At 45.6% G+C, this 27,786-nt stretch overlaps 2 protein-coding genes across 2 annotated transcripts in view; one reads left to right on the top strand and one right to left on the bottom strand.

The window, feature by feature from the left end:
- Positions 1–551: 551 nt before the first annotated feature.
- On the bottom strand, positions 552–18,962 carry slc44a1b (solute carrier family 44 member 1b). The gene is made up of 16 exons (XM_067247581.1): positions 18,939–18,962; positions 18,108–18,197; positions 17,432–17,574; positions 12,765–12,901; positions 11,546–11,639; positions 11,170–11,339; positions 10,254–10,343; positions 9,986–10,146; positions 9,591–9,777; positions 8,944–9,112; positions 8,089–8,245; positions 7,417–7,500; positions 7,075–7,212; positions 6,628–6,864; positions 5,707–5,805; positions 552–4,377 (listed from the first exon to the last, which is right to left on the bottom strand). The coding sequence occupies exons 1-16, from the start codon at positions 18,960–18,962 to the stop codon at positions 4,354–4,356; spliced, it is 2,004 nt and encodes a 667-aa protein (XP_067103682.1). The 3' UTR covers positions 552–4,353.
- A 5,013-nt stretch (positions 18,963–23,975) lies between these two features.
- abca1b (ATP-binding cassette, sub-family A (ABC1), member 1B) overlaps positions 23,976–27,786 on the top strand; it is a 33,822-nt gene continuing 30,011 nt past the window's right edge. The window contains exons 1-3 of the mRNA XM_067247114.1: positions 23,976–24,061; positions 24,932–25,025; positions 27,592–27,733. Of these exons, the coding sequence (XP_067103215.1) occupies positions 23,996–24,061; positions 24,932–25,025; positions 27,592–27,733 (302 nt within the window). The 5' untranslated portion in view covers positions 23,976–23,995. The remainder of the gene's footprint in view (positions 24,062–24,931; positions 25,026–27,591; positions 27,734–27,786) is intronic.

Genomic DNA, 27,786 nt, shown 5'->3' with positions numbered 1-27,786 from the left:
CACAGGAGGTTTAACCTGCAACCTTTTTGCAGTCAAACTGAAAAGTCCATCTCATTATAGTGGGATGATGTAAAGACTCAATGAGTAAAATGAACCTTCCTGATGTTAAATTAACACTGACAAATATCACTGACATTTGCTGTGTAAAATACAAACATACCAAAGATGATAAATATTATGCACTTATTGTTTTCTATACTATGGCACAAAGGGTAGGCTATAGTTCAGTTTGTATTTCAAATAGTTAGCTTGACTCAGTTATAAAATGCAGCAGGATTTTGTACTGAATCGTATACTGTATATTTTCTCTATAGCTTTTGTGTACATTTCCTTTATACAAATGTTAGCGCAGTTTTTAAATATCTCTTGTAAGTTTTTTTGGCACGCTGTTCCTACGTCTGTAAGTAGTCTAAACCCCTCTGTGAAAAGCACATTTAATATTGACGACAGTCAACAGAAAGTTCACAAATTTTCTATTTTATTACTTAAAAAACAAACAAATATACATAATAAATAATAAATATATATATAAAAAAAATCTAAACGTTGTCCAGTATTACAAACAACTGTTACTGCAGAGAAAATAAATCTAAAAGCTTTTGTTACCAGAAAGTTCAGCTGATGTTTCGCTGATTCATAGTGGCACATTTTGCTTGGACTTAGTCAATCTCAGTTACTTGCCCATTCACTTGTGACAAGAATAAACGCAGTTTCCAACAACTAAAAGAATGCTGACTCATATCTCAAAAAACAGTGGCTGAGTAAAGCTGTTGTTCTATCTGTTAGGTCTGTGTTAAGTCACGTGGATCTAATGCCATTATATATTCACACCCTACAAAGATGGATCTCCATTCAAAGAGCAGGAGATGTGCATTCTAAAAACATGCAAGTCGTCTACGGTCCATTGTTTTGAGTGGCTACTGGCTTTACAATACTTTTTGAGTCGGGCTTTCTGCCTCTTATTAACGGAAGCAAACGAAGCAGACCTTAAGTGTTGCAGCTGTTTCTAGAGCACCTTGCTGTTACAGCTGTCGAAAAGTATAGATGAAAAATGACACAGACACGAAACCACACGTTTGCACAGCGTGGTTTCGGCGTGCGATAGTGTGTTGAATCGACCTTGGATTAAGTACCTGTAGAGTTTGGCAAACAGAACGGCGTGGTTTGTGAGTGGCGGAGTTCTCTGTACAGTCGATAAAAAATAAAGACTAAAAAAAAGAGTTGTAGCCTTGGGTCCTTCCCACACACGTCACCCGCATCTGGTCAAAATCCATGTCGGTTTCTTTCCGTGCGGTGCGTTCCTTATCGGACGCGCGTATCAACCTTTTCACTCCAAAAACATTTCAAAAGTGAAAAAAAATGAATTTCCTCCAGACCGTGAGCAACTGGTCCATCTGATTACGTTCTAATCACAACGGATTCAAGAGGCGTGAGTAGAAAGGGCCCAGTCATTCTGGAAATGGAAATGTTAACCCAGTGATTTAGTTGAAAAATCTTGGTCTTCTGTAACGGACTCACAATTGAGTTACACAGTTTTCAGTTAACTTAATACGGTTTGTTCAGTAGCCTATGTCCATTATGAATTCACTGAGTGTGCTTACAATGGTTTATATACTTTTTTCCAGTATGCTCACTAGGAACGTTTCTTGCTTAAACATTAAATAGAATTTCTATATCATACTGACTGACCAAGCTAAGACATGTTAAACTTGTTTTATTTATTTACATATGTGAAATGTATCTCGATGTTGAAAGAAACACCATATTAGTAGTGCAGTCCTAACATGCTTTGCGCATTTAGAATCTTGTGGCAATGAGTTCAGTTTGACCATTTTCAACACACATGCTCTTAATATTTCATAGCTAATTCTTAGTGTACGGTCTAGTGTATTTCCGGAGAGAAGTCCCCGGACAGTCTAGTTCGTCTTCCTGTATTTAAACACACAATGTTTTGTGGATGATGTTTTTTCACCCCTGCAGAGAGAGACTGATGATGAAAGGTTGTCATGACAACAGTCACAGCCGTCCCGCTCCCGCTAACACCCGACCTCGTCACATCACAACATCATAACACACAGGATACTTATTCAGTCTTTACAACATATTGTTAAAACTTTCATTATGAAAACAACTGCATACATCTTAATGACCCATTCATACCATTCTGAACCTCTTAACACAAAAACAAAATGTAGTACCTTCTCTTTCTAGTAAGACAAAGAAAATAGAAAGAAAAATTGGGATAATGTTCTTCAGTCGCTCTGGTAGTTGGCCCTTTATGGGCTTAACAGACATACATATAACAGCTGAAAAGAAAAATGGGGGCTTTCTTTAAGGCTCACAACAACCCAATTCATGCCCTCAATCCAAGAGGTGCTGAAGTGGTAAGCAGGGACTAACACCAGGAGATACTATCTTGCTACTACCCCCCCCCACACACACACACACACTCCACCCTTGCCAAACAAACTAGACACACTACGTCCGGAGAAATGGTCTAGAAAAAATGAAAACGAATGTAGGAAGACTTATTTGTAGCAGTTAATACCGACGGAGTTATGTTATTGCTCACTGTGCTATCTTCTGGCATCTCCACAGGGTCCACCAAGTTCTGCATGACTTCCTCTAATGAGGAACACATCGACTCAGGACTCATAACAACTGTGGCGCTCACGGCGTTGTGCTGCTAAGCTTTCACCATCCATTCACAAGAGCCGGACTGCCCTGGAGATCTACCCTCCTGTAGGTTTACACTCCAACCCCAGTTATATAGCTTATGAAAAAGCTAATTATAAGAATCAGGTGTGATGGATTAGGGTCGGGATGAAAATTTAGAGCAAAGTGTTTCTTCAGGAGCAGTTGGACTACCCTGCACTAGAGCAACTGTACACAGGAACACAGATCTGATATTTTAGTAACTTAACCATGTGGATGTCTTTCAGATAAAATCATTTTCGCTATAAATAGCTTTTTATTCACTTATTTGAATGGGTTTCCTTTCTGAAAAGTGGAGATGCCAGTTCATTCATGAGATTCTAACAGGAAGTTTGACGTTCTGAGGGCAGAGAGTGGCGTCGGAGAGTTCTGACACCGGAGGAAGAGAGAACTGACATCTCACTGCGCGTTTCAAACCAGGTTAGATGTCAATCAATCCCAATCAAGACAGAGGAGTTGGATTAATGGAGACTGGAGTATCGATCACCTGTACCACGGCACTAACCGGATCCATGGTCTCTGTGCTTAAGACAAGGCTCACACTATCCAGCTCTACTGAGCACTTCCTGTCAGTGACTCATGGTCAACCAATCAAAGTTCCACCTCTAACCTCCATCCATCCTTCCCCACCCAACATGAAGATGTGCCCTCCATGGCCCTGTGAAGATCTGAAGGGAGTGGACGGGTCTGAGCAACAAGGCCCGGTCCATGTACCTTACCATGTACCTGGAGAGTCAGGTGGCTGAGCGGTGAGGGAATCGGGCTGGTAATCCGAAGGTTGCCAGTTCGATTCCCGGTCATGAAAACTGACGTTGTGTCCTTGGGCAAGGCACTTCACCCTACTTGCCTCGGGGGAATGTCCCTGTACTTACTGTAAGTCGCTCTGGATAAGAGCGTCTGCTAAATGACTAAATGTAAATGTACCAGGCGGCTGGAACCAGTCTTGGCCTGTTGCTACCTTGTCCCCTTCACAGTCCTTTCAGATCTGAGGGGCCACTAATGAGAGCCTTGCTGGGACCTAGATTCTCACACTGCCACCGTCACCATCCCTCTAACATGACTGGGCCTTGTTTGTTTTGTTTACAGAAAATCAACAGCTGTCAATGAAGATAATCTGATAAAAAGAGAATGAAAAAAATAAAATAAGACTTTCATCAACACTCATTCTAATAAAAACACAGTTCAGTTGCGAAACACCCCTTCATGACTGAACAACAATTCAAAGTGAGTGTCTTCATACTCAAGTTCAGTGGTTGATTAAAAAACACACATCTAAGTGCTTCATAGTCGCATGACTGATGAGTGGGCGGACTCAGCAGTAGCTGAGATCAGAGGAAAAGCTAACTCGCTATGCCAAAACGTTAACCAAAAGTGAATTTTTAGTACTGTGTTTGACTAAATGGCAACAGTTTACTTTTAGTCTTATAAAAAAGGACATCCCTACGAAAAATGCATCAGCCTTTTAAAATATGCAGCGCTTCAATATAAAGTGCTTCATTACATCGTTATTTTTTTTTTTTACAATTTCTTATTAAAATATTGTATTCCCTTGAGTGAAACCATAGTAAACATGTTACACATTGGTAAAAATAAACATTTTGGAATGTCTTTTTAAAAAGTCCCATTTGGTGATTTTGGTCAAGCTGAACTTGTTCCTGGGGCCTGGAAAAGCAGAGTTATTCACGTCTCATTAATATGTTCACAGCAGCTCATGCAGTCACTGACAGTCTCTGGATGAAAGGATAGGATGAGTGAAAAAGATGGGTTGGAAATTGCTCTCGGATGCAGTTAGATGAAGTTAATGTAGAAGGAGGTGGATACGGAAGCCATGCAGTGGAGCAGTGAAGAGGTTAGTGTCCGATCTATCTTGAAACCAAAAGACTAAAGGTTCTTTGAGAGAGGCAGGTGAGGGAAAAGACAGTCCTATCCTTGAGTCCACTGTTGTTTTCCCTCGAGAAACATCAATCTGATCCTTCGCTTGACGCTCGATAGCTTCCTGATTCCGCAGTCCTACAGTCATCTAGTCTTTCGTACACTTTCACAAACAATTACCAGTCTGGGGAAACTGGGGCTGTAGATATACTGTGTCTAGCCTTAGATAAATCACCAAACATGCAGCTCATCGTTTTCACTATCTGGTTTCAACAGGATGGCTAAACGTCAAAGTAAACAGAGAAGCAGAGCCATGGTGCCCCTTAGCCACTGTGGAAACTCCAGCTCATGCACCACTTTGTGTAATGCAGCTGCATGCTGGGTAGGCAGACGAGATGAGTCATAGCTCTCCACCTATTGGCCCCCTGGCTCTGTTGATGTTTGTGGCCGGCGGGGGGGGGGGCCCTCCCCCACCCCCACACACCAGTCTGACAACTTATTATCTGCATCACTAGACACAGCCCCCTCTCGTCCTAAAAGCACCATGGTGATGATAAGGCTGGAAGAGAGGAAACGTACCCTATATACACACAGGGGCCACAGTTCGAAGTTCAAGATAGTCAGGAAGTAACAGTGAAAAATCAAATCAAAAGTAAAAATAAAAAGCAGTCATTAAAAAGTCCCCCCACCAAAAAAAACACAAACCAAAAAAAAAAGGAAATGAAATGAAAAATGATGAAAGCAGTTTCGCTGTGAGTCGTGACTGCGCGGTGTTAGCACGTGCTAGCATGCGCCCGGGGGCGTGCATAGGGGGGAGGGTTGGCATGCGGAGACAGAGGCGGTGGGCGAGGCAGTGGGCGAGGCGGTGGGCGCGGGGCCGGGCTCCTGGAGGAGGGTGGCGAACAGGAAGAGCGTGGAGGTGGGCAGGTACACGCACAGGAAGATGACCATGTCCTCGGTCAGGCAGAGGACCAGGGCGCTGGGCTCTGACAGGGCCCAGTCCACCAGGACGCCCACCATCAGGTAGTACACGTGGAACCCCTGCTGGTCATCCCACTCTCCGCCGCCTCCGTCCAACCCCACGCCGGCGCCCGCCTCCCCTCCCCCGCTGTCACTCACCATGGGTTTCATCTCCGCCCCCTCCGACACCACCTCTTTGGGCCGGCTCCTCCCACGCTCCACCACGCGCTCCAGCTTCCTGCTGTTCTCCACAAACTCCTGCAGGGGGCGGTAGAGAGGAGTTACAGACCACAACACGCTCCAGCCGGGGGCGTCGTTCTGGCTGAGGGGGGGTTGGGAGGGGTGGGTGGGTGGGTCCAGTTGGAGAGGAGCAGGACTGCATTCACCACATTTAAAAAGACTCAAAACGTGAAGAACAGGCGCAATTAATTCAATATTTTTTTCCCTCCTTTCTATCATCTCAACGAAAAGACTATCTTTGAAGTCGGTGGGTTTTTAACACGGAGGCAGATAACAGCTCTGCATGAGCCTGTCAGAGCCCACCAACCAGCTCCCACGAAAGATGCTCAAGGTAGTGAGCCAGATCAAACAAGACACTCCACATATCTGCATATCTCCCCCCTCACCGCCTAACTCCCTCACCCTCCACCTCCTCACCCCCCATCCCCATCCCCGCCCAGCCTGGTGAGTTAGTTGACAGCGTATCTGAAGGAAACATCTGACGTTCCAAGAGAAAAAACTGTCAGACTTGTTTGACCGTCCTTGGGAGTTTTGGAAGCATAAAGGCAGCAGCCAGACTAGCAGAGGCAGAGATGCAAAGAAGAAATAAATAAGTTAGATGGATAGAGATAAAAACATAAATAGATATAGACAGGCAGAGAGAGAGAGGGGGGGGGAGGACAAAGAGACAGATATACAGACAGGAAAGTAAATCTGCATGATATTCCTGGTGCTCGTGTAGCTAGGCACTCCACCCTCCCCATCAGGGCCTTGTCCATGTAGAACTCTCCCTCCACCCTCACACCCTCCCCATCAGGGCCTTGTCCATGTAGAACTCTCCCTCCACCCTCCCACCCTCACCATCAGGGCCTTGTCCATGTAGAACTCCCTCCCCGGCGTGCCGTCGTTGTACTTGGTGTCGATGGCGAAGCACAGGAAGAGCACGTCCACCACAATCTCGAAGATGGACAGGAAGCAGTGGGCCACCAGGAAGGAGAACAGACACACGATGATGAGGGGCAGCACCCACTCTGCGTAGTCCCGCTGGTAGTTCAGCAGCAGCACGCCAGCGAAGGCCGTGGACGTCACGATCAGGACCTGGCGGGGTCACGGGGAACATCGTTATCATCATGGATGTCCTACGTATTATTTTAGAAACATTTATCTTTGGTTTTTATTTTATTTTTACATTCGACACGTACACTGACGCAGCATTTCACACTTGAGTTATTGAGCTTTTATGCCCACGTGACCAGCATCCTTGTCACATGACCAGCGTCCTTGTCACATGACCAGCGCGCTCCTCACCTTGCCCAGGAAGAGAACGAAGTCGCCCACGGCGTTGATGGCCGCCACCCGCAGGGCGTTCTCCACCAGGATGACGAAGGCATCGCGAGCAGACGTGCAGAAACTGGTGCTGTTGATGGCTGTGGCCGCGTACGCGTTCTACGGGAACATGACCCAGATCCAAGTCACATGACCCAGATCCAAGTAATACAATAAATACATGTAGAGATTGGTGTTCCCACAGACCAGCTCGAGAATCTTTCAATCTTCAGCAGCTCTTAAAATGTGTCCTGTCGCTCCTCCCCTCCCCTCCCCTCCTATCCCCTCCTCTCCCAGGTGACGGACAGAGAGAGAAGACTGTACCTGATTAAGATAGTTGAGGCACTTCTCCAGGCACCACAGACAGCAGATGCAGGTCTTCAGCATGCAGCGAGCACATGCATTCTCCTGAGAGGAGAAACACAGAGGGTCAGAGGGGAAACCGGGAGGGGCTCTTGACAGCTAACGCTCTTTCACACTGTGAAGGGGCCACACTGCCCTGGTTACGGGGCCACACTGCCCTGTTTACGGGGCCACACTGCCCTGGTTACGGGGCCACACTGCCCTGGTTACGGGACCACACTGCCCTGGTTAAGAGGCCACACTGCCCTGGTTACGGGGCCACACTGCCCTGGTTACGGGGCCACACTGCCCTGGTTAAGAGGCCACACTGCCATGGTTACGGGGCCACACTGCCCTGGTTACGGGGCCACACTGCCCTGGTTACGGGTCCACACTGCCCTGGTTACGGGGCCACACTGGGCTGGTTACGGGTCCACACTGGGCTGGTTACGGGGCCACACTGCCCTGGTTACGGGTCCACACTGCCCTGGTTACGGGGCCACACTGCCCTGGTTACGGGTCCACACTGGGCTGGTTACGGGGCCACACTGCCCTGGTTACGGGTCCACACTGCCCTGGTTACGGGGCCACACTGCCCTGGTTACGGGGCCACACTGGGCTGGTTACGGGGCCACACTGGGCTGGTTACGGTACCTTTCCTTTGAGCTGGTTGTGGATGTACATGAGGAGGAGGCGGGGGATCTTCACCAGGGTGATGATGAAGGAGCCTTTGGCCACCGTGCCAAGGTGGTACCTCACCAGGCGCAGCACCGAGGACAGGATGGGCGTGACCGGGAGGCGGCCCTTATCCCTGGGGGTGGGGCCAAGGGAGAGGGAGGAGGCAGGGGAGGAGGCAAGAGGGAGAAGGCACAAGGGAGGAGGCAGGAGGTGAAGAGAGAGGGGCCAGAGGGAAGACAGTCCATAGAGGAAGAGATGAAAGTGGTAGATACGGTAGATATACGTTGCGTTGCATGTCATGTGCAGTAAAGATCTAGCAGTGTACCTAGTAAAGTAGTATGTGAAGTGTAGCTAGCAGTGTTCCTAGTGAAGTGTAGCTAGCAGTGTACCTGGTGAAGTGTAGCTAGCAGTGTTCCTAGTGAAGTGTAGCTAGCAGTGTACCTGGTGAAGTGTAGCTAGCAGTGTACCTGGTGAAGTGTAGCTAGCAGTGTACCTGGTGAAGTGTAGCTAGCAGTGTACCTGGTGAAGTGTAGCTAGCAGTGTACCTGGTGAAGTGTAGCTAGCAGTGTACCTGGTGAAGTGTAGCTAGCAGTGTACCTGGTGAAGTGTAGCTAGCAGTGTACCTGGTGAAGTGTAGCTAGCAGTGTACCTGGTGAAGTGTAGCTAGCAGTGTACCTGGTGAAGTGTAGCTAGCAGTGTACCTGGTGAAGTGTAGCTAGCAGTGTACCTGGTCAAGTGTAGCTAGCAGTGTACCTGGTGAAGTGTAGCTAGCAGTGTACCTGGTGAAGTGTAGCTAGCAGTGTACCTGGTGAAGTGTAGCTAGCAGTGTACCTGGTGAAGTAGTATGTGACCACGGCCCCGGCCACGGTCATCTGCTGGCAGGCCAGAATGAACTCGCTGATCCAGATGAGGCCCACGGCGTGATACCAGGTCAGGTACTGCAGCGCCCCCGTCAGGCGGAACTCTGTAAGGCCCGTCTCCTCGTTCTGGATCGGGTTCCCTATGGGGGGGGGGGGGGGGGGAGCAGAGATTGGAATGTATATTTGACGTTCTGTGGTGCTATGAATGTACCTTGGGTTTTGTGATACTTTTCAGAAAAGTTTAACAATCGGTGAGCCTGAGGGAAGGTTGTTTAGGGACTGAATCCTCTAAAAACTCCCCTTTGTTCCTCCTTGTGTTCCTGGTAGGACTGCATGTGTGCTCTCCCTTCACTCCTCCTGATTTGAGTCTATTCTTAATTCTTGTTCATCTCACCTGTTTTTCTCTCCTATTTTACACTGTACTTTCTATCCACCTTCCTTCTCCTCCACCTTCCTCAGAATCCCTCCGCCTCACCCGCCACCCCCGCCCTCCTCCTGTGTTCTCCCCCTCACTGGCCCCATATCCCCTCCCACCCCCGTCCTCCTCCCCCCGCGCCACCCCACAGCCTCCTCCTCCCCCCATGCCACCCCACAGCCTCCCCCTCTCCCCCTCCTCACCAGTGGTCCCTAGGAAGAGCAGCACCAGGATCCAGTAGAGCCAGAAGACCACCAGGGCCAGGAAGGTGCAGAAGGGCTGCAGGGTAAGCAGGGGCAGGTGGATGAACACCTTCCCAGCCACGTGGAACAGGGCGATGGTGAGGGCCACGCGCTTTCTCATGAAGAGCATCAGCAGCAGCAGGATCACCTGGGAGGGAGGGGTAGGGAGTGTAGAGAGGAAGGAGAGAGTGAGGGAGGAGAGAGTGAGGGAGGAGAGTAGGGGGGAGAGACGGGGAAAGGAAGAGAGGAGAGAGGGAAGGAGAAGGTGTATGGGGGGGGGGGGAGGATTCAGATGACAGATTTCAAATGTAGATTTCAGATTCTAGCATCTTCCCTCAACCTGTCTGTATACTCACGGTGAAGACGGTGGCAGCGATGGCGTACACCAGCAGACCTTGGACGTTGTCCCTGGTCACCTCTTCTTCCTCCCTGGCTTCCTCCTTGGCCTCCTTCGTGGACGTGTTGTTGCCTGTTAACCGGTGGTCGATGTACAGCCACCACAGAACACTGGTGCCCGCTGAAGACGGAAGCACAGAGACAAATCAAGACAAGAAAAACAACTCTGGGAAAGCCAAGTTTGAACCGAACAGGAAGGGACGAGGTGGTGACAGGAAGTGACCTCACCTAGGGAGCCCAGCACCACGAGGGCGGTGAGGATCCAGACGAGCACGGCAGAAATGTAGCGGATGATCACCATCAGGATCATGGACAGAACTGCAACACAACACACACACCATGACACACACCATAACAACACAACAACCCAACACACACACACACACACACCATGACACACACTATAACAACACAACAACCCAACACACACCACATCACCTCCCAAGAGCACACCAGTCTCTACACCAAACTTATTTAACTTAATACAAACGATTGCAAACAGCAACACACAGATCAACACTCACACACAACACCCCAAGAGAAGAAGAAAGCAGAGGTCAGCTAATCACCTCATCTTAAAAAAGGTTTAAAAACAAAAAAAAAACAACAAAAGCTAAATATTGACCTTAAACCGACACCAGCTTCACTAAATCACCTAGACCACCCAAGCCCTCAACAGACTTCCCAGAACATGTCAGTGACCCCGGATCTCTCCTTCCCTCCAAACACAACATTGCTGCACCACGCAGCCTGAGGGAAGCTCGGAGATGTGATGACTCTGCTTTATTTTCTCGTCGGCTCTGCATTTTCAGACGTACAGCATGTGCTGACACCTCTCCAGGGCATCCGGAGAGAGAGGCACGAGAGCAGGACCAGCCAGGCCTGTCCATAGCTACCCCGACAGCATTCATATCAGATGCTCCTTTAAAAAGGTAACAGCTCGGCCAACTCAGTCATCTGAAGATGATTATCATGCAATGCAGGTTCTCACAACAAAACTGCATTAAAATACACCCCAACTCTAAATGTAAAAATTGTTGAGCACAAAGGTTTTTTTGTTGTCGTTTGAACGGAACCCCCTAAAATCTCCCATGAATCCCCCATCCTGGTTCTGCGTGAAGGCGCATGTTGATGAGGTCATCACCTAGTGCCAGCAGACAGAGGCCCACGATGATCTCCTTGCTGGCCATCACGCCCGCGATCAGCCTGTGCAGCATGCTGTTGTCACTCACGAAGGTCACCACCGCCTCGGCGAACTTTGCGTAGCAGGAGATGTCCACTGGCGTGCAGCGGTTGAACACGGGCAACGCTTTGCTGTGATAGGACGAGAGGGAGGGGTCGAGGGTCAAAGGTCACGACGGAAGGTACGCATGGAGATGGGGCAGGAAGGGGTGGGGTGGTTGGAGGGCACAGGGCAGTGAATCTATCCCTAACTTGGAGGAATGTACAGGTTGGGACAGTCCATTGTATTAATCATGGGGAACACAAGAGAGTTTGTTTCAATTCAGGGATCCTCCTACCTGGGTGGGACTGGAAGTTTGGGACATTTGTCGAATCTGTCAGGATGTCCTGGGTATTTATGACCGGCCAGTTCATAGGAACACAGTTCAGACCCTGAGATAGAAACCACAGACAGAAGGAGGAGAATGAACAACAATAATAGTAAATAATAATAATAATACAAAATAAAAAAAATATTCCAAAACGCTTTTTGTAGGTTGCTTCGAATAAAAGCATCTGCTTTATCAAAAAAAATATGTTTATCATTTTTTGTTTGTTGCTTTTTCTGCTTAGTTGGATAGTGACAGTTTAAGAAAGACAGGAAAGGCAGGGGGAAAGAGAGGGCTTGTCATGTTTATTCTGATGTAAACCCGGCCATCTCAGTGAAAAAGCAGAAATCTGCATCAACCACGAGCTGCAAACCGTGTACAGTGAGTTACAATCCGTATTTCAGTCCATCTGGCAGTAGACATGGTGGCAGGGGTGAAGGATGGGCTAGGCTGGCACAAAACAATGGCATCCATACAGTCAGGCGAGGTACCGGGCTTAATGGTGTCTTTGTTAATTTAGTTCGCTCTACACATGTGCCAAGGTGCCCTCAGTGCCAGACAGCAAGACTGTGTGTGTGTGTGTTACTGTGTGTGTACAATATGTATGTGTGTGTGTGTGTTAATGTATGTATGCGTGTCTCTGTGTTGACAATGTGTGTGTGTACAGTAAGTGTATCTCTGTGTGTGTATTTCTCTGCGTGTGTGTGTGTGTGTGTGTGTGGTGAATGAAAGGACAGTATTAAGGGACGATGGCACGCCAGGTCACGGGTATGTCACTGTTTGTGTGGAAAGCGTTTGTCGTCCCCGAGGAAGGCAGTCAGTGATTCACTGTTATGACGTCGGGGTTAGTCTCTGTAGCAATGTCCTACTGTTGAAAACGAGACCTTCCCTTATGATCTCTGCTTTACTGGACTTCAGTTTGTGGTACACTACTATTAACTTATATATCTCATATACTGTTGGCATGAAAGAGGAGAATTTCAGGAAAAGAATTTCGTCTTTTCTTTACGGTTGGCTAATGGCTAAAAGCTAAGTAATAGCTAGGTGATATCAATAGCTAAGTAATATTAATAACTAAAAAATACCAAAGTAATAACTAATTAATTTTAATAACTAGGTAGGCCTAATACAATTAGCTAGGTAACAGCTAAGTAATATTAAGCTAGATAATAGCTAAGTGATAGCTCACCATTTTGCATCGCAAACCTCTTGAGGTGGTCATAGGTCTTCATCTCTTCATAGGGACACAGGGAGACACACAGGGCCATGGATTTGATCTTTCTCTGCACTATGTCGATGTTGCAGGGGTCCAGGAAGAACACATACCTATAGACCAAAACAAACACACAGCACACTAGTACCAGCGAACAAAACACAGACCACAGACCTAACCATAACCCTACACCTAACCCTAACATGGGAAACACTGATAACGTGTTCAGACACTTTCATCCAAAGCCATGTACAGACGGGGGTTTGAACCTGGAAACCTGGGACCTCTTGATCTGCAATCAGACGTTGTGCCACTGAGTTATACATCTCTCAAAAGACAGGTACACTGCCTGCCATTCATAACTAAAGGCGGGAACTGGATGATATCTACGGTACTCAACACATTTCTGTCTTGACAGTGATCTGGAAACTTACTCTGTCAAGTAACTTGCGAAAATCAGCAACCTTTCTCTTGTAATATAATGTAACATATTCATTTACCCGACACCTTTTTACAATACAGGAAGGGATTTAAAACGGCAAACTCTTGACCTGCAGACAGGTGCCCTAACCACTCAGATATAAATCAGAGCCTGTTTCTGAACCCAACGAGGAGGTAAAAGTCAGCACAAAACCAGAGCGTAGGCCTCACCAACGGGATCACAAGACCTGGTCCTGGCCGAGCCAGTCTGCTGATCTGGAACGCCATCGCTCTCCCGAACCACAACACCTCATTCACTGAGACACGCCAAAAAAACCATGTGGTGGGTGGGAAACTCTGGCGGAGGTGGTTGGAACTTGTCCATCCGACTTGGCAGGCGGAGAGGGAAAGGGAACAAGAGCATTTTTCAAATTGTTCACAATGCTCCATCAGCCTGTCCTCATTTTATATACTTAGGGAGACGTGCGTCCACGTTTGACACACACGCAGAGACACACACACATATGAAACACACACACACACACACACATGAAACACATACGAGACCCACACAAACACGGACCAAACACACAAACAAATAAATGCATACAGCACAGGTCCGCACGCACAAACACACACCCCATTGTCCCATGTGTCAGTAACATACAGTCGAGCAGACAAGACACAGAGCAGGCAGTAAACAGAGCCGTCTACATGATGACACACTGAATCACTGCCACTACTGATGACAATAGACCTCACAAACAGCCTTCTACCCGTCTGGCTTGGTCCCAGGTGAACACGCCCTGGTAGAGCCACACGAGACCACTCAGACCAGCACCACAACGGCATCCAGACACACTACATCACAAGTCCGGCTCTTGCTCCAGATTGGAGGAGTTTAACCCTTGTGTTATCTTCGGGTCATTCTGACCCATCAGTCATTGTGACCCACCGTCGTATTGCGAAAAATTTACCTCATACAAAAACAAAGTGAAGCATTTTCTTTTAACTGTCGGGCTGTCTCAGATATCATAGGTAAAAAAAAAAAAAAAAAAAAAGGTTTTTGTATTGGGTAAAATTGGGTAAACACAACGATGGTTCATTATGAACCTTTGGGTCATGTGACCCGAAGGCAGCACGAGGGTTAAGGGAAAACAGGAAGTAAGGAGGAGAATATCTTTACTGGGAGAGAGGAGTGGGGGCAGCACTGTGCCTGATACTGGACCGCCCCAGGGCTGGCAGATCTGCTGTTACACAACCATATACATACCGACACATAGAAACTACATTTACACTCACACCCACACACAAACAACTGCACAGCGATACACACCTACACCAACACTAGGATACACTTACCCACACACAACACATCTACCCATACAGACAACTACACTAGTACTCATATACATAGACGCATGCTATGTGTCCTTGGTATGTTCCTGGTATGGTAGGGTCACTTCATGATATCAAGTATCAACCAGCCTGAGGTTTGATTCTATAGGGCAGAACTGAACACATACTGGATCATCGTGGCAGTATGGCATGCTGGGAGTTGGAGTGCCGAGAGCAGTAGTTTCCGTGTTTGCAGGCCTTGTGAAGATCTGCTCATCAGTAGTGCCAACCTGCAGAGTAGGCCTTCTGAACTTTGACCAGGCGGGCACTTAAGCTCTAACTTTGTTTTGGGTGATCGTGTTAGGTGACACCAGCCTCCCTCAGACTGGGCGACTGCCTCCATGTCTCACTTACCCCTCCCGTTCAAGCGGCTTCACAGCATGGGGCAGGGAGCTTACTCCAGTGACTTACTTTAAACCGAGCCGTCTGGACAGCATCGGGCACAACCTTGTCTTAGCAGAACTACGCACCCTGAACACCATGGGAACATAGAAGGGCAAAAGGGTATTTTAACCGTGGTTATATTCTGCTGCCTAATGACCGGAAAACGCAGATACACCAAATGACAGCTGAAGAGAGTGGGAAGGAAAAAGTGGAGGGGATCTGGAGAGAAAGAGAGGGGGAGAGAGAGAGAGAGGGGCTGGGGAGGTAGAGAGAGAGAGAGAGAGAGAGAGGGGGGGGGGGGCTGGGGAGCTAGAGAGAGGGGGGGGGAGAGAGAGAGAGAGCCAGAGGAGGAGAGAAGGACTCGGGCGAGAGAGAGAGAGAGAGAGAGAGAGAGGGGGGGGGGGGAGAGACAGAGAGGGGCTGGGGAGGTAGAGAGAGAGGGAGAGGGAGAGAGAGGGAGAGGGAGAGGGAGAGAGAGAGAGAGAGAGAGAGAGAGAGAGAGAGAGAGAGAGAGAGAGAGAGAGAGAGAGAGAGAGAGAGAGAGAGAGAGAGAGAGAGAGAGAGGGGGGGGGGGGCTGGGGAGCTAGAGAGAGGGACGAGAGAGAGAGAGAGAGAGAGAGAGAGAGAGAGAGAGAGAGAGAGAGAGAGAGAGAGGGGCTGGGGAGGTAGAGAGAGAGAGTGGGGTAGGGGAGAGAGAGAGAGAGGACCATGGGAGGTAGAGAAGGGGAGAGGATTGACAGCTCTGTAGTCCTTAATTAAATCCCATGACAGTTGAATTCTTCAGCATCAGGTGGTGAGTGCTCACGGCAAGCCCTAGAAGTCAATATCTCACACCCTCTCCTAGCCACAGAGGGTGTGTGTGTGTGTAGGACCTTGACTTGTAAAGAAACCTTAAACACACTACGCCAACCACACACACAAACTCACCAGCGCCTTGCTTCTAATCCACAAGGATCTCCGTGAGAGAATATGTGTGTGTGTGTGTGCCATTAATAGTTAATCCTTGTAAGACCTTTCAAAGTGCAGTAATGACCACATAACTGCCTGCTAATGCGGTGCTCATGAATCAGAGAAGCTAGCCAGGTGACCCCAACAGATCCATAGCTCCTATGGAAACACTGCTGTGGATGAAGGAACATACATCTGCCACTCTTCATGCACCCTCCACGTAAATCCAAACAGACATGGAGTATATACGTTGTAGAGTTATTAGCAAGAGGAGTGAATCTGTCATTAAAATGAGATTACCACCCTGTGAGACCGGCTGTAGAAATAGAGAGTGTTATGTACTGTTCAGGCAAGCAATGTGCTGTATGAGTGTCTCGCTTCACTCCACTGGGTACATCAGCATGTTTGCATCCTCTTCTCAAGAGCAGAGAGACAGGCTTATGTCTAGGCTCCATCGGTATAAATAACAGCTGGGAAAACACATTCACTTCCAAGAACCAACGACCAAAATCGTAATTTAAAAAGATGAGAAATGTCTGATGTGACCACACCGCATTTAGCTGACTCTCCAAACAGCTCATGAACTTTTAAGCAGAGCAATTTGGAATTCCTTTTCTTCTCTCCTCTCACTCTTCTCTCAACCTGAAGAAAGAAATTAGCATGAGGGGGTGGTGACTCAGGTGTGTGGCACTAGCCAAGCATTAAACGCACATTAGGAAATCTAACAGGGAGGTGGAGGGAACCTTTTTCCGGCTGTGCAAATGCAACAGACTGGAATACCTGTCTACCTCAGGGAACCCACACACTGAGTAGCAAGTGTGTGTCAGTTGGTTCACCTCATCCGCAAAGTATTCAAGGTCTTTCATTATTCACAGGCACCTCAGCTTGAATCCCACTTCGTATTTGCGTTCTATTCATCCGATGAGCGTGGTTGATGTAGATAATGTGAATGGCTTTAGCACAGCGGTAGAGCGTTTGACTGCTGATCAAGAGGTCTCAGGTCCAAATCATCCCTTGTACGTCTGCTGAACGACCACACCGCTGTTATTGTGGCCTCTTATTTGTCGGTTAAAAAAGGTCTTGTGAGCATGAGGTTTAACACAATACTAGAGATGCAACATTCTGTGTGCCACTGGCATCGAATGTAATCATAACTTTACACCCGGTGTCATTGATGACCAGCACCCGTAGTGGAACAAATGGCTATTGGTTGCTGATGACCATAACACATAACCTTAAAAAGTGAAAACCACTGTCTGTGAAGCCAAACCAAATCAACATTTATTTGCACAGCCCTTTTAACAAGCAATGTCACAGAGGGCTTCACATTTACCCACAGATCAGCACCTATGACACTCCAAAACTCAGCAGTAAACACTAAGGTAGAGAGCTTGACGAGAGAGAGAGAGAGAGAGAGAGAGAGAGAGAGAGATTGATATGAGAGAGAGAGCTTGACAACAGAGCGAGAGAAAGAGACAGAAATAAAAACTCACTTTTTGTCAGTCTGATCGAGGCCGCTCAGCCGGACTCCTTCGATCTGCTCGTTGCGCTGGCCGCACGTGTTCCCGTAGCTGTCATACCCGAAGACAAGGCGCGAGGCTCCCCCAGACACAATGGTGAACCCACAGATGCTCCCCTGAGGACACAGGAGACGCCTTTAGTATTCAAGGAGGCGTCAGGACCGAGGTCTAACACACCCAGCGGGGGGCTGTACAGACACACACCACGATAGTGGCTTCACATCCGACTGTATGTCCACAATGGAAGGCAGTGTTGTTATGAATGAATTCAATCAATTGAATGCTTAAGGTAGCATAAACTGACCCCAAATCACCAAGTAGCCTATTCATGACTCAGTTAATGGAAGTCTAGCTATGTGTCGATCATATCTTCAGATGAAAAGAAGTGTTACTTTGAGACATTTAAGTATGGACAAATTGGTGATGTCCCAGTTAAATGCTAGGATGAATCCCTGGGTGAGACGGTACATAGACTAACAAACCAAAACAGGTGCCACTGGTTGGGTAAAACAAGAGAGGTCAGACATGTTTATTTGTCCTAATTAGTTGTGTAGATTATTTTGTACATACACATGTGATTCCAGGGTAATAGTTTGGATGTATATTTTGTGTATGTTTGATATATGGTTGTGCCATATTTCCTGCTTACCATGCCGACGCAGAACACAGTGAACAAAAGAAACCACGGCAGATCCGTGCAACTTCGATCCTCTAAAGGTTTCCATTCTCTCTTTGTCCTCTAGAAAAGAAAACGAACACTGTTTTAGACCACAACTCACAACCTTATAACAAAAACAAAGTGGTATGATACAGAATACCTGTATCATTTATCCACTTTCTATTTTTAAAGCCCTCATTATGCCCCATTACCTACCCTAGCCTACCGCAACGAGGCTTTCTTTAAGAAAAGCCTTCCCCTCGCAATTTCACATTTTAATTATTTCACATGGGCTACTCCTTGGTGTTGAAGGTTATTGTAGTAGCCTATATAACATGAAATAATTTTCTTTGTAAACAAAGCGATCCAATCATACACCCAGATATAAGAGGCAGTGAGGTTTGTTTACAAGATGTAACGGCACCGAAGAGCCATTTATGGTAGCCTGTATAGACAACCAGCGGGCTTGCAACTAGCGGGCTAAGGGGTGCTAAACATCGGAGACAGAACATCAAAACGGTTACAAATTGCTCCGTTTCAGTTAGCCGGTATATTACCCTGCATGAATAAATATGTCTCCTTGTCGGGTTCATGGGAACAAATAATAGGATTATACAAACCCCTACGCGGTGGATGTACTGGTCTCAGGATAGACAATCTAATCTGGCGACGGAGCTATGAATTGTTATTGTATGACTGCGTCCGCAACATATTGTATCATATCATTGTAACAATTGACTTATAGTCAAAATACATTGCTGCACGTTTCAACAATGTAGCCTACACGCAATCACATTCGGGTGGAGGAAACCGTTATCTTACCTCTGTACTACCGCAGCATCCCATTGCAGGCAAGGGTTAGATTTGCGAAGAGCTCAACGCTACACCACAAGAAAACAATAACCCAAACTTGCAGGGAGTTGACGGTGTTAGTTTACCTTGCATGAATTGCGTAGCACCGAACTAAACGATGTGTATATTAGAAAAGGTGTACAATAACCGAATCCCATGGGCAATGCATGCTAATTCCTGTCTCCTTCCTCCTGGTAGCCTACAAGGGATTAATACTTCAGGATTTATCGCGCCACACTTCCTGGTGGATTGTGCAGGTGCTGCCGGAAAAGGGATGTAGCATCCATCCATCTCATTGAGCCTGCGCATTTGGTACCCCACCAGATGGGGGAATGGCGGGACTTCGGTGGGGCCCGCGACATCCAAACCTACTGTGTCTTTATCGGAATTCACTGAAAACGCAACTTTGAACAGATGCTTTGGCGCTGCTAGCCTATAGCCTATTAATTATAGGACTACACCTTTCAATCGTGTGGTTTAAATAATACATTACAATTTGCATTTATTATTAAGTGAATTTAATGAGCTTGAGGTTAATTAGGCCTACGTCAAGTAAAATGCAGTCTTTAACTATAGTAGCCTTTCCCAAACAGGCTATAGCATGTCGACGGGGTTTGATCCTCGCTGAAATGTCTTAATCTCATATATTCATCAAAGTTTAAATACCTCTCCATCTTCATGACATTTTCCATTTTCATATTTTTTGAAGACGTGTTAGCTTATTTATTTAGGTCTATGCAAACTATTAAAACAATAACAACAATCCTAGTCTATGTGCTACTAGAACCTTTAATCTAACCCTAACCATGTTTTCACAATTAAAGTAAGCCTATTTGGATAAGAAGCCACAGACGATTCAAACATCAAACCAATCAACTAATCAAACTACATTTAGCATTAGGCTCAACAAAATATATATAGGGTTATTTTTATCGTCAGGACTTAGCTCAAAACTGTCGTTAAAATGATCCACCTTTTTCCGGAGCCTGACTTGTTGCGAGCTCGTTGACAGATTTGACAGCCTCTTCTGTTCGACCATCTTCGGGGCTGTCCAACATGCTGTGTGAGGCTCAGCGGGACCAGAGATGCCCGTACGAGAGGGAAGAGAGGATCTTTGTTCCATTGTTTTCAGTTGTACCAGGGAGAGAGTGAGCAGTGACACTGTGTGTGTATATGTGTGTATATGTGTGTAAATGTGTATGTGTGTGTACAGCATTTGTTTGTGTTGCATGTGTAGCCAGTAGGTGTGTTAAACTAAATTTAAAATTAATATTTTGTTCCCACTAGGCCTAGTCGTTGCTTGCCGTGTCACAAGAATGTGATCGTTCAAAATGATCTTGTGCTATGCTGTGCACATGATAATAAATCACTTTGACTTTTTTGTTTGCTAGAGAGAGAGAGAGAGAGAGAGAGAGAGAGAGAGAGAGAGAGAGAGAGAGAGAGAGAGAGAGAGAGAGAGAGAGAGAGAGAGAGAGAGAGAGAGAGAGAGAGAGAGAGAGAGAGAGAGAGAGAAGATTTCAAGGCTAACAGTGATCAGTAGCAGGGCCGGCCTGACCCAATAAACAAACTAAACATTTGTTTAGGGCCCCAAACCAATCGCGGGGGTCCTGAAATGTTGTACAAAAAGAAATGCTATTCAAAGGGCCCCCCTACACAATTTTTGTTTAGGGCCCCAAAAAACCCTAGGGCTGGCCCTGATCAGTAGGCTAAATTATCACTGTGTCTGTGACACCTTGCGACTTTAAAGAACATATACAGAAAAAGTGTAAGATAAGTTGAGGATAATAATGATAAAATCATTCCGTTTTATGTTATCAGTTAGGAGTCTTTATAATATTATAGTCTTAAACTTCATTTACTATCTGAATCCATTTAGCGCTAATCGTTTCGGTCAGTAGAGGGCAGTCACAGATTGCAATCCAGAGAAGTCATTAGCCTACCAACTCTGAGAATATCTCAGATGTCAGGCCAGAAAGCTGAAGGGAACGACAGCTCTAAAGTGTAGATATCGACACATTGGGCTATGTCTTAATTAAAAAGGAATGTTTTAGGGAGGTGAACAATTAATCCATTGAGTAGCTCCAGGGACGTTATCGCATTACTTGGATGAACATGTTAGAAAAGCCATCCTCACCACCCATGTCAATATCTGTCCAGAAAATAAAAATATAGTTTGCCTTTTGACCCAGTTATGTTAGATAAATGTGTTCGTGTCAACGGTCATGCATGTATCGGAGAGATTGCATCTGGCCTTTACCTCTCTTTTTCATCTGTTGTTGAATATCGTTATTTATTGCCGTGTGGGCAGATTTAATGTTATTATTGGCCAAATGTTTAATCAACCGTTGACAGGCGGTGAGTCCATCGTCATTTTTAAGGAACATTTTCGATTTTATTGTGTGTGTTCAGAAATTATCAGATTTGTGGGCGTTGGGCCTTGCCATTTTCCTTGACATTGCAGTTTAGGGAGAAGAAGAAAAAAAACTTTTGGACAGGAGAAAGCCCCGGCCTCTCGGTTGATTACGTCACTTTACCTTTCACCTATTTGTTTCAGAAGACAGTCCTGGAAAGGTGACGAGAAAACCGTTTTCACTGGACTGGACACGAATTCGTGACAGGCTGCTTAAGACCGAGCTAATTGAACAGGTCAACACTGATAGCCTACTCTTGATTATGTAGCTTACAAGCTTCAAATATTAATTTATTAAAATAAAGTTTATTTTACCTAGTTGCTTCACAGACAGACACGTACCTTGAGACCACTCAACTGTACACATTTAATAATGTAGGCATATTATAGGCTATAGATCTACTCTATAGACACACAGTTGCACAGATATAGATGTTCGTCGCGTCTTCCACAAAGTAGGACCATGCCTCGCCACTCAATCTTTCAATGGTAATCCTCGAACATTTTACTCTGTTTAAAACGAAGAACTACAATACCCACAGCAGAGGATCAAATTAATTCTGATTCTTAAAGGGATAGTCCGCCAAAATTAAATTATTTCACCTAGAACCATTTTGATGGCTCAAGATGAAGTCAATACAGAAGTTAGGCTATAGGATTAGGGTTAACCGAGCGGATTAATATCTGGAAATGAAATGTAATTGTTGATTATACATAGGCCTAGCCTACTTTTTGTTGTCACATGGTCTTGCATTTATGAATTAGTTTAAATGTAGGCCTACAACTTCATTTATTTCGTAAGTTTACAACACAACAACACTATCCTATAAATTCCAAAATAAGCCTAGGCTACTTTTGATGTAGGCTGATTCTGTGTAAACTAGATACATTTTCGCTATAGGTTAAGTGGATGGATATTTGGCCTGTCTCCTGTTCCAGATGTTTCTGTGTGGGGTCTGGAGACCGAGAGAGGTCCCTTTAAGAGCTGTTTTGAGTCTGCACGTGCTCCACCGGGGGGGCTTTTAAACCACTGTATTCTTCGTGACCGAAAGTAACCTCGGTTCCCCAAGCGGATGTAGCCAAATGTTGTCCCTATATTATAAATTCTTGTCTAGATCCAGATGAGGAGGCTACTCTCTGCCGTGGAGACTGCGCTACCTGTGTGACAAGCAAGAGGATTCCAAGAAACATCAAAAGTGTAGCCTAGGTGTGGCGAATCTTGGAAAGAAAAATCATTCATGTTCAAAGAGACTGCATTTCGTGTCAAAGGAAAGTAGGTAAGAAAATAGTTTAGACGATATATCCCATTCATTGTCCCGTTGTTCGCGGCGTCGCCTGTATCCTTATTTAATCCTGGTGTAAAACGGAATTCGACTACTACATTTTGAAGTAGCTACAAGTTATATTGATTATGATTTGTTTTGCTTACTGGACAACATGATTGTCAAGTAGCCTCCAGGTTTACATTTACAAGAAGATTCTTTTGTTATTGGTTATTACTTTTTGGAAGATGGAGGGGGAAAAAATCGTCAAAGTGAACTTCAAAACCACATGCATCGGTGTGTAGATTAGCCTACAATACAACTTAACTTTGCTAATTAATGAGTCGCATCGTTGTGCGCAGAATATAATTGGGTGTTGAGATGGGATTTATTTTTGATTAAAACAGTTTTGACAGTTCGAATAAATAACATTTGATATGATTCAGACAAGGTGTCAATCGGTTATTCATAAAAATAATGTAGTCTGTATATTAAATAGATGGCGAATTTTCTGTAAAGTTGGCAACCTAGTTTATATAAAACGGTGGTTCCTTCAAACACCGGTGGAGGTGCCAAAATACGTGTTTGGAAAGCATGCTGGTTCGTCGTCCTCTTAATTCATTGAAGGTGACAATTTACAGAAAGTTCTCTATTAAACCATTATGGGTTTTAACATAACGGTGCCTTTGTGTAGTATTATCTCATCTAGAGCATAATGGTCGAGTAGTGCCAGCCTATGAAGGTCGGAGCATAAACTCATAACCTGTCTAATGTAGCTTAAGTATTGAGCAAGTAATGACTGACGTCTCATGATTTAATCAATTGATAAACATGATTGATTTAATCATGACCTTACAGTTACAGGGCTAAAGGGCCTTGCTTTCTTGAAACAATGTCGATTGAAATAAAATGTTAAACAACCGCAGCCGTATTAATCAAACGCATGCTAAACTGTAATTTACATATTTCCCATTTGTAGCGTGCATCAGTGATCAAAGGACCAGTGTCTTTGTCCTCGTTGGCAGTGTTAATGGCCTCTTTTAACGTCACGGTCCTAGTCTAGTCACGCTACCTCCGCTCATTTCTTCACTCATTTCTTCGGAGGCGACACCTAATGAAGTCGAGAGACGCTAGCTCGCATGTGTATTAGCCTACAGTCCTCGTTGGAAGGACCGGGAGAGGATAAGAAGTGATCTTGTCAGCTCTTGATAATGTGACCTTTCACCCTGTACCTTTGAGCTGTGTGCTGGCTGAACTCACCGATGCCTTTTTACCCAGCCTCACCGGAGCCCGTGTCATTTCAGTTGAGACCCGGAGCTGAAGGACGTCTGAAGGAAAAGAGCCCTGGAGTAGAGATGTCCATCTCAACTCAGCTGGGCTTGCTGTTGTGGAAGAACTTTACCTACAGAAGAAGACAAACGGTAAGGAGTATTGTGTTTTTTTGTTTGTTTTTACTGAGTATGAATCACGATGGCGTTGTTTTTAAGAATAAGAAAACCGTAATTTTCCCATATGATCTATGTCACTTTGATACAATATGAAACTTTTAAAATAAACTGTTTGTTAATGTTGAGGCCATTATTTAATTTATTTTTATTCTGAAAGGTGCGTACCAATCAAATGGTTTTTGTACCATAGATACACTCTTACTGTACAATAGTGCTTCCATTTCCATGATGGCAAATACACTACAGACATGCTGTATATGCTTGATAAGATGACAACTGCTATGACTAACTAGCTGAAAGATGACTCTTTTAAGCACATGGTTGAATTTGTGTGTGGGTAGATTCACTGCAATCAGAAAGACAAGTGTCATTCACTGATCGTATAGCATGGCTAGAACAGCCAGCTATCTTTTGTCCCTTGTTGCGTTGTTCTCCAGAAAGTCTGTGTCGTGGATTTGTGGGCGACCAAGCCCCCTCTCCTCACGGCTACCCGTAACCCTATGATCACTCCGTAAACAGAGATGACCTCACTCTTGCTGGGATTGAAAATGTTGCATTCGTTATTTCGGTGTCCGCGCCGGTCGTATCGATCTTTTGAGCATGCATTATGGATGAGTCCATAGTAATAAATAAAGAGATGAGCTGTGTCCTATCAGGGCGGGGCATGGCAGACCTACAATGTTGGGATGCTGATGTTAAAAGGTTAGGCATTAACATTGAGGGTTTGAGCTGCATTTATAGGAAGGTTTTGGGGGGGGGGGGGTTGTAGTAATGGTTTCCATTTGTCTTTTCACTGTAAATGCTGACTAACTGTCTGCGCCTGTGCTTGTGTTTTCCCTCCAGCTTCAGCTGCTGGTCGAGATAGTATGGCCTCTGTTTATCTTCTTCATATTGATTGGGGTGAGGATGCACTACCCCCCGTATGAGCAACATGAATGTAAGTAAACCGTGCGCCCCATCACCTTCTGGCATCCACATCTATACCCCTGCCCTCAGCCTCACACTGGCATCCACATCTATACCCCTGCCCTCAGCCCTACACTGGCATCCACATCTATACCCCTGCCCTCAGCCCTACACTGGCATCCACATCTATACCCCTGCCCTCAGCCCTACACTGGCATCCACATCTATACCCCTGCCCTCAGCCCTACACTGGCATCCACATCTATACCCCTGCCCTCAGCCCTACACTGGCATCCACATCTATAACCCTGCCCTCAGCCCTACACTGGCATCCACATCTATACCCCTGCCCTCAGCCTCACACTGGCATCCACATCTATACCCCTGCCCTCAGCCCTACACTGGCATCCACATCTATACCCCTGCCCTCAGACCCACACTGGCATCCACATCTATACCCCTGCCCTCAGCCCTACACTGGCATCCACATCTATACCCCTGCCCTCAGCCCTACACTGGAATCAACTTTTAAAATGGCATGCTGGACTGCTTGTGTATACCTATGTATATCAATCAATCAGTCATATAATCTAATGGATCAATTGAAAACTCAACATTCATTGCTATCCTAATTCCACCTCCACAAACAAGATATATATATATATATTCAGATAGAAAAATAAATTATGTTGAGATATATCAAATCTAATAATGGTGTTTAGCTTGAAGTTGCACTTATGAACTGTTGTTGAGGTGGAATTAGGATAGCAATGAATGTTGAGTTTTCAATAGATCCATTAGATTATATGATTGATAGTTTGGATTTAGTCCGTTTGTCAGTGATGACATGTCACAGTGATTTTAGTGGGGTTGTAGATTTTATGATGGGTTTATAGGCCTCTAATCTTATTATCGTGGTTTCCAATGTGAACGCTGATGGAGGCCGTGAAGGCCTTATCTGTGTCACGGGCCTGATTTGTATTTTGTATATAATCACTAGCTGTGCAAATGCACGTAACATGTGGAGAAAGTTAGTTAGTTGACATGATCTCTTCCGCTGACTATATAGACACCTACACAACGCCAGTGTTTTCTCTGAGGTGCAGAGAAAATCTAGAGCAAGTTGTTCTCCCAACTGCCATAAAACAGGAAATGTTATGTTCGCTTGATTTCGGTTCTGCTTAAAATCCTGGTTTAGGAAATAGGCACAAGAACACTGTTAGCGTAGATCACATGGTGTGTGACTCCAAGGCATGTTGCAACTGGTTCCTAGCCAGAGAGGAGAGACATGTTCTCTCTTGTACAAAGTATAGTGAATCATATCTCTTTGGGACTGGTCTTAACCATCTATCCTTAGAGGAAAGGTCACCATCTGAGGTATTCTTTGTAAAATATAACTGTGCACATGGTGTCTCATTGTGATTCCTTGTTTAAAGAATGGAAATGTCATGACATTTTTTGGAGATGAAGACACTGGCACACATAAATGTTTTCTCTGTAGTACAGCCATTCTGCTTCTAAAACTGAACACCTATAAGTTGATCACCATAATGTGCAATAAACTGCCACTAGAAATCCTACTAAATTCTAACAGCGACACCTGAAGGAAATAATGAATAAATGTACTTAGAAATCCAAGATAGAAGCCACAGTTGTGCCAAGTACTAGCTTCATAAGTTATCTTATCTCTATTTTCCTAAGAATTTGACTAGTTGGAAGTCTTAAAGGTTTGCAGATAGCAAACTTTTTTTTGACTGCACGCAAATAACTCAAATCTCTGTAAAGGGACTGTAATAGCCCCTCGGAACCAAGGTCAGACACTGCTTAGGCAATCAAGTCCCCGTTCTCCTCTTGATAAGAAGGGGAGAACCTTCCTGTATGGATGGGATATCTGCTCCGATGCTAACTCCTCTGTCTCGGGAATCAAAGATAACACAATCTAGATTACACACAGGGCTGTGTACATCCTGGACTGATATGAAGGCCTTTATTTTTGTCAGGAAACAAAAAGGTTTTTCCAGCTGTTTTTGAGACGTTCAAAACTCACCGTGTGCGGTGCCAGTGGGTTGATTAGTGAATATTTGAAGCTTCTCATCTCCAGATGAGATTTGACGTCTAGAACCTGGGCACTCTTGATTCATGTTGACAGATCAAATACGATGTTCAAGTCACAGAAGATGCGGCTTCCATGTTAACCCGTGAGAAATACTTATTTAGTCTACATATTGTTCATTTAGCAGACACTTTTATCCAAAGTGACGTGCAAACAGTTCAATAGTCCCTGTCCTCACTGTCTCTGTTCCTGTCTCTGTCTCTCCATTTCTCTCTCTCTCTCTCTCTCTCTCTCTCTCTCTCTCTCTCTCTCTCTCTCTCTCTCTCTCTCTCTCTCTCTCTCTCTCTCTCTCTCTCTCTCTCTCTCTCTCTCTCTCTCTCTCTCTTTCTTTATCTCTCTTTCTTTCTCTCTCTTTTCTTTTCTCTTTCTCTCTCTTTTCTTTTCTCTTTCTCTTTCTCTGTCTTTTCTTTTCTCTTTCTCTCTCTCTCTCTCTCTCTCTCTCTCTCTCTCTCTCTCTCTCTCTCTCTCTCTCTCTCTCTCTCAGGTCATTTCCCCAACAAGGCCATGCCCTCTGCGGGCACCCTGCCCTGGATCCAGGGCATCATCTGCAATGCCAACAACCCCTGCTTCCGCTACCCGACCCCTGGGGAGACCCCCGGGGTGGTGGGCAACTTCAACGACTCTATGTGAGCCACGCTCAGCCTTACCGGCTTGTCTTTTCCGCTCATATACTGGAGCT

This window comes from Osmerus mordax, chromosome 12, assembly GCF_038355195.1.
Source record: "Osmerus mordax isolate fOsmMor3 chromosome 12, fOsmMor3.pri, whole genome shotgun sequence".
Taxonomy (NCBI): domain Eukaryota; kingdom Metazoa; phylum Chordata; class Actinopteri; order Osmeriformes; family Osmeridae; genus Osmerus; species Osmerus mordax.
This window is presented reverse-complemented; position numbering and strand designations above follow the sequence as displayed.

What these genes read in the sequence shown, in the direction of transcription:
- slc44a1b (XM_067247581.1), bottom strand. Translation starts at nt 18,962, where the DNA reads ATGGGATGCTGCGGTAGTACAGAG. An exon ending in CTCGATCAGACTGACAAAAA is followed by an intron (nt 12,902 to 17,431) that starts GTGAGTTTTTAT and finishes TTTGGTCTATAG; the next exon opens with GTATGTGTTCTTCCTGGACC. An exon ending in GTCACATACTACTTCACCAG is followed by an intron (nt 8,246 to 8,943) that starts GTACACTGCTAG and finishes CCCCACCCCCAG; the next exon opens with GGATAAGGGCCGCCTCCCGG.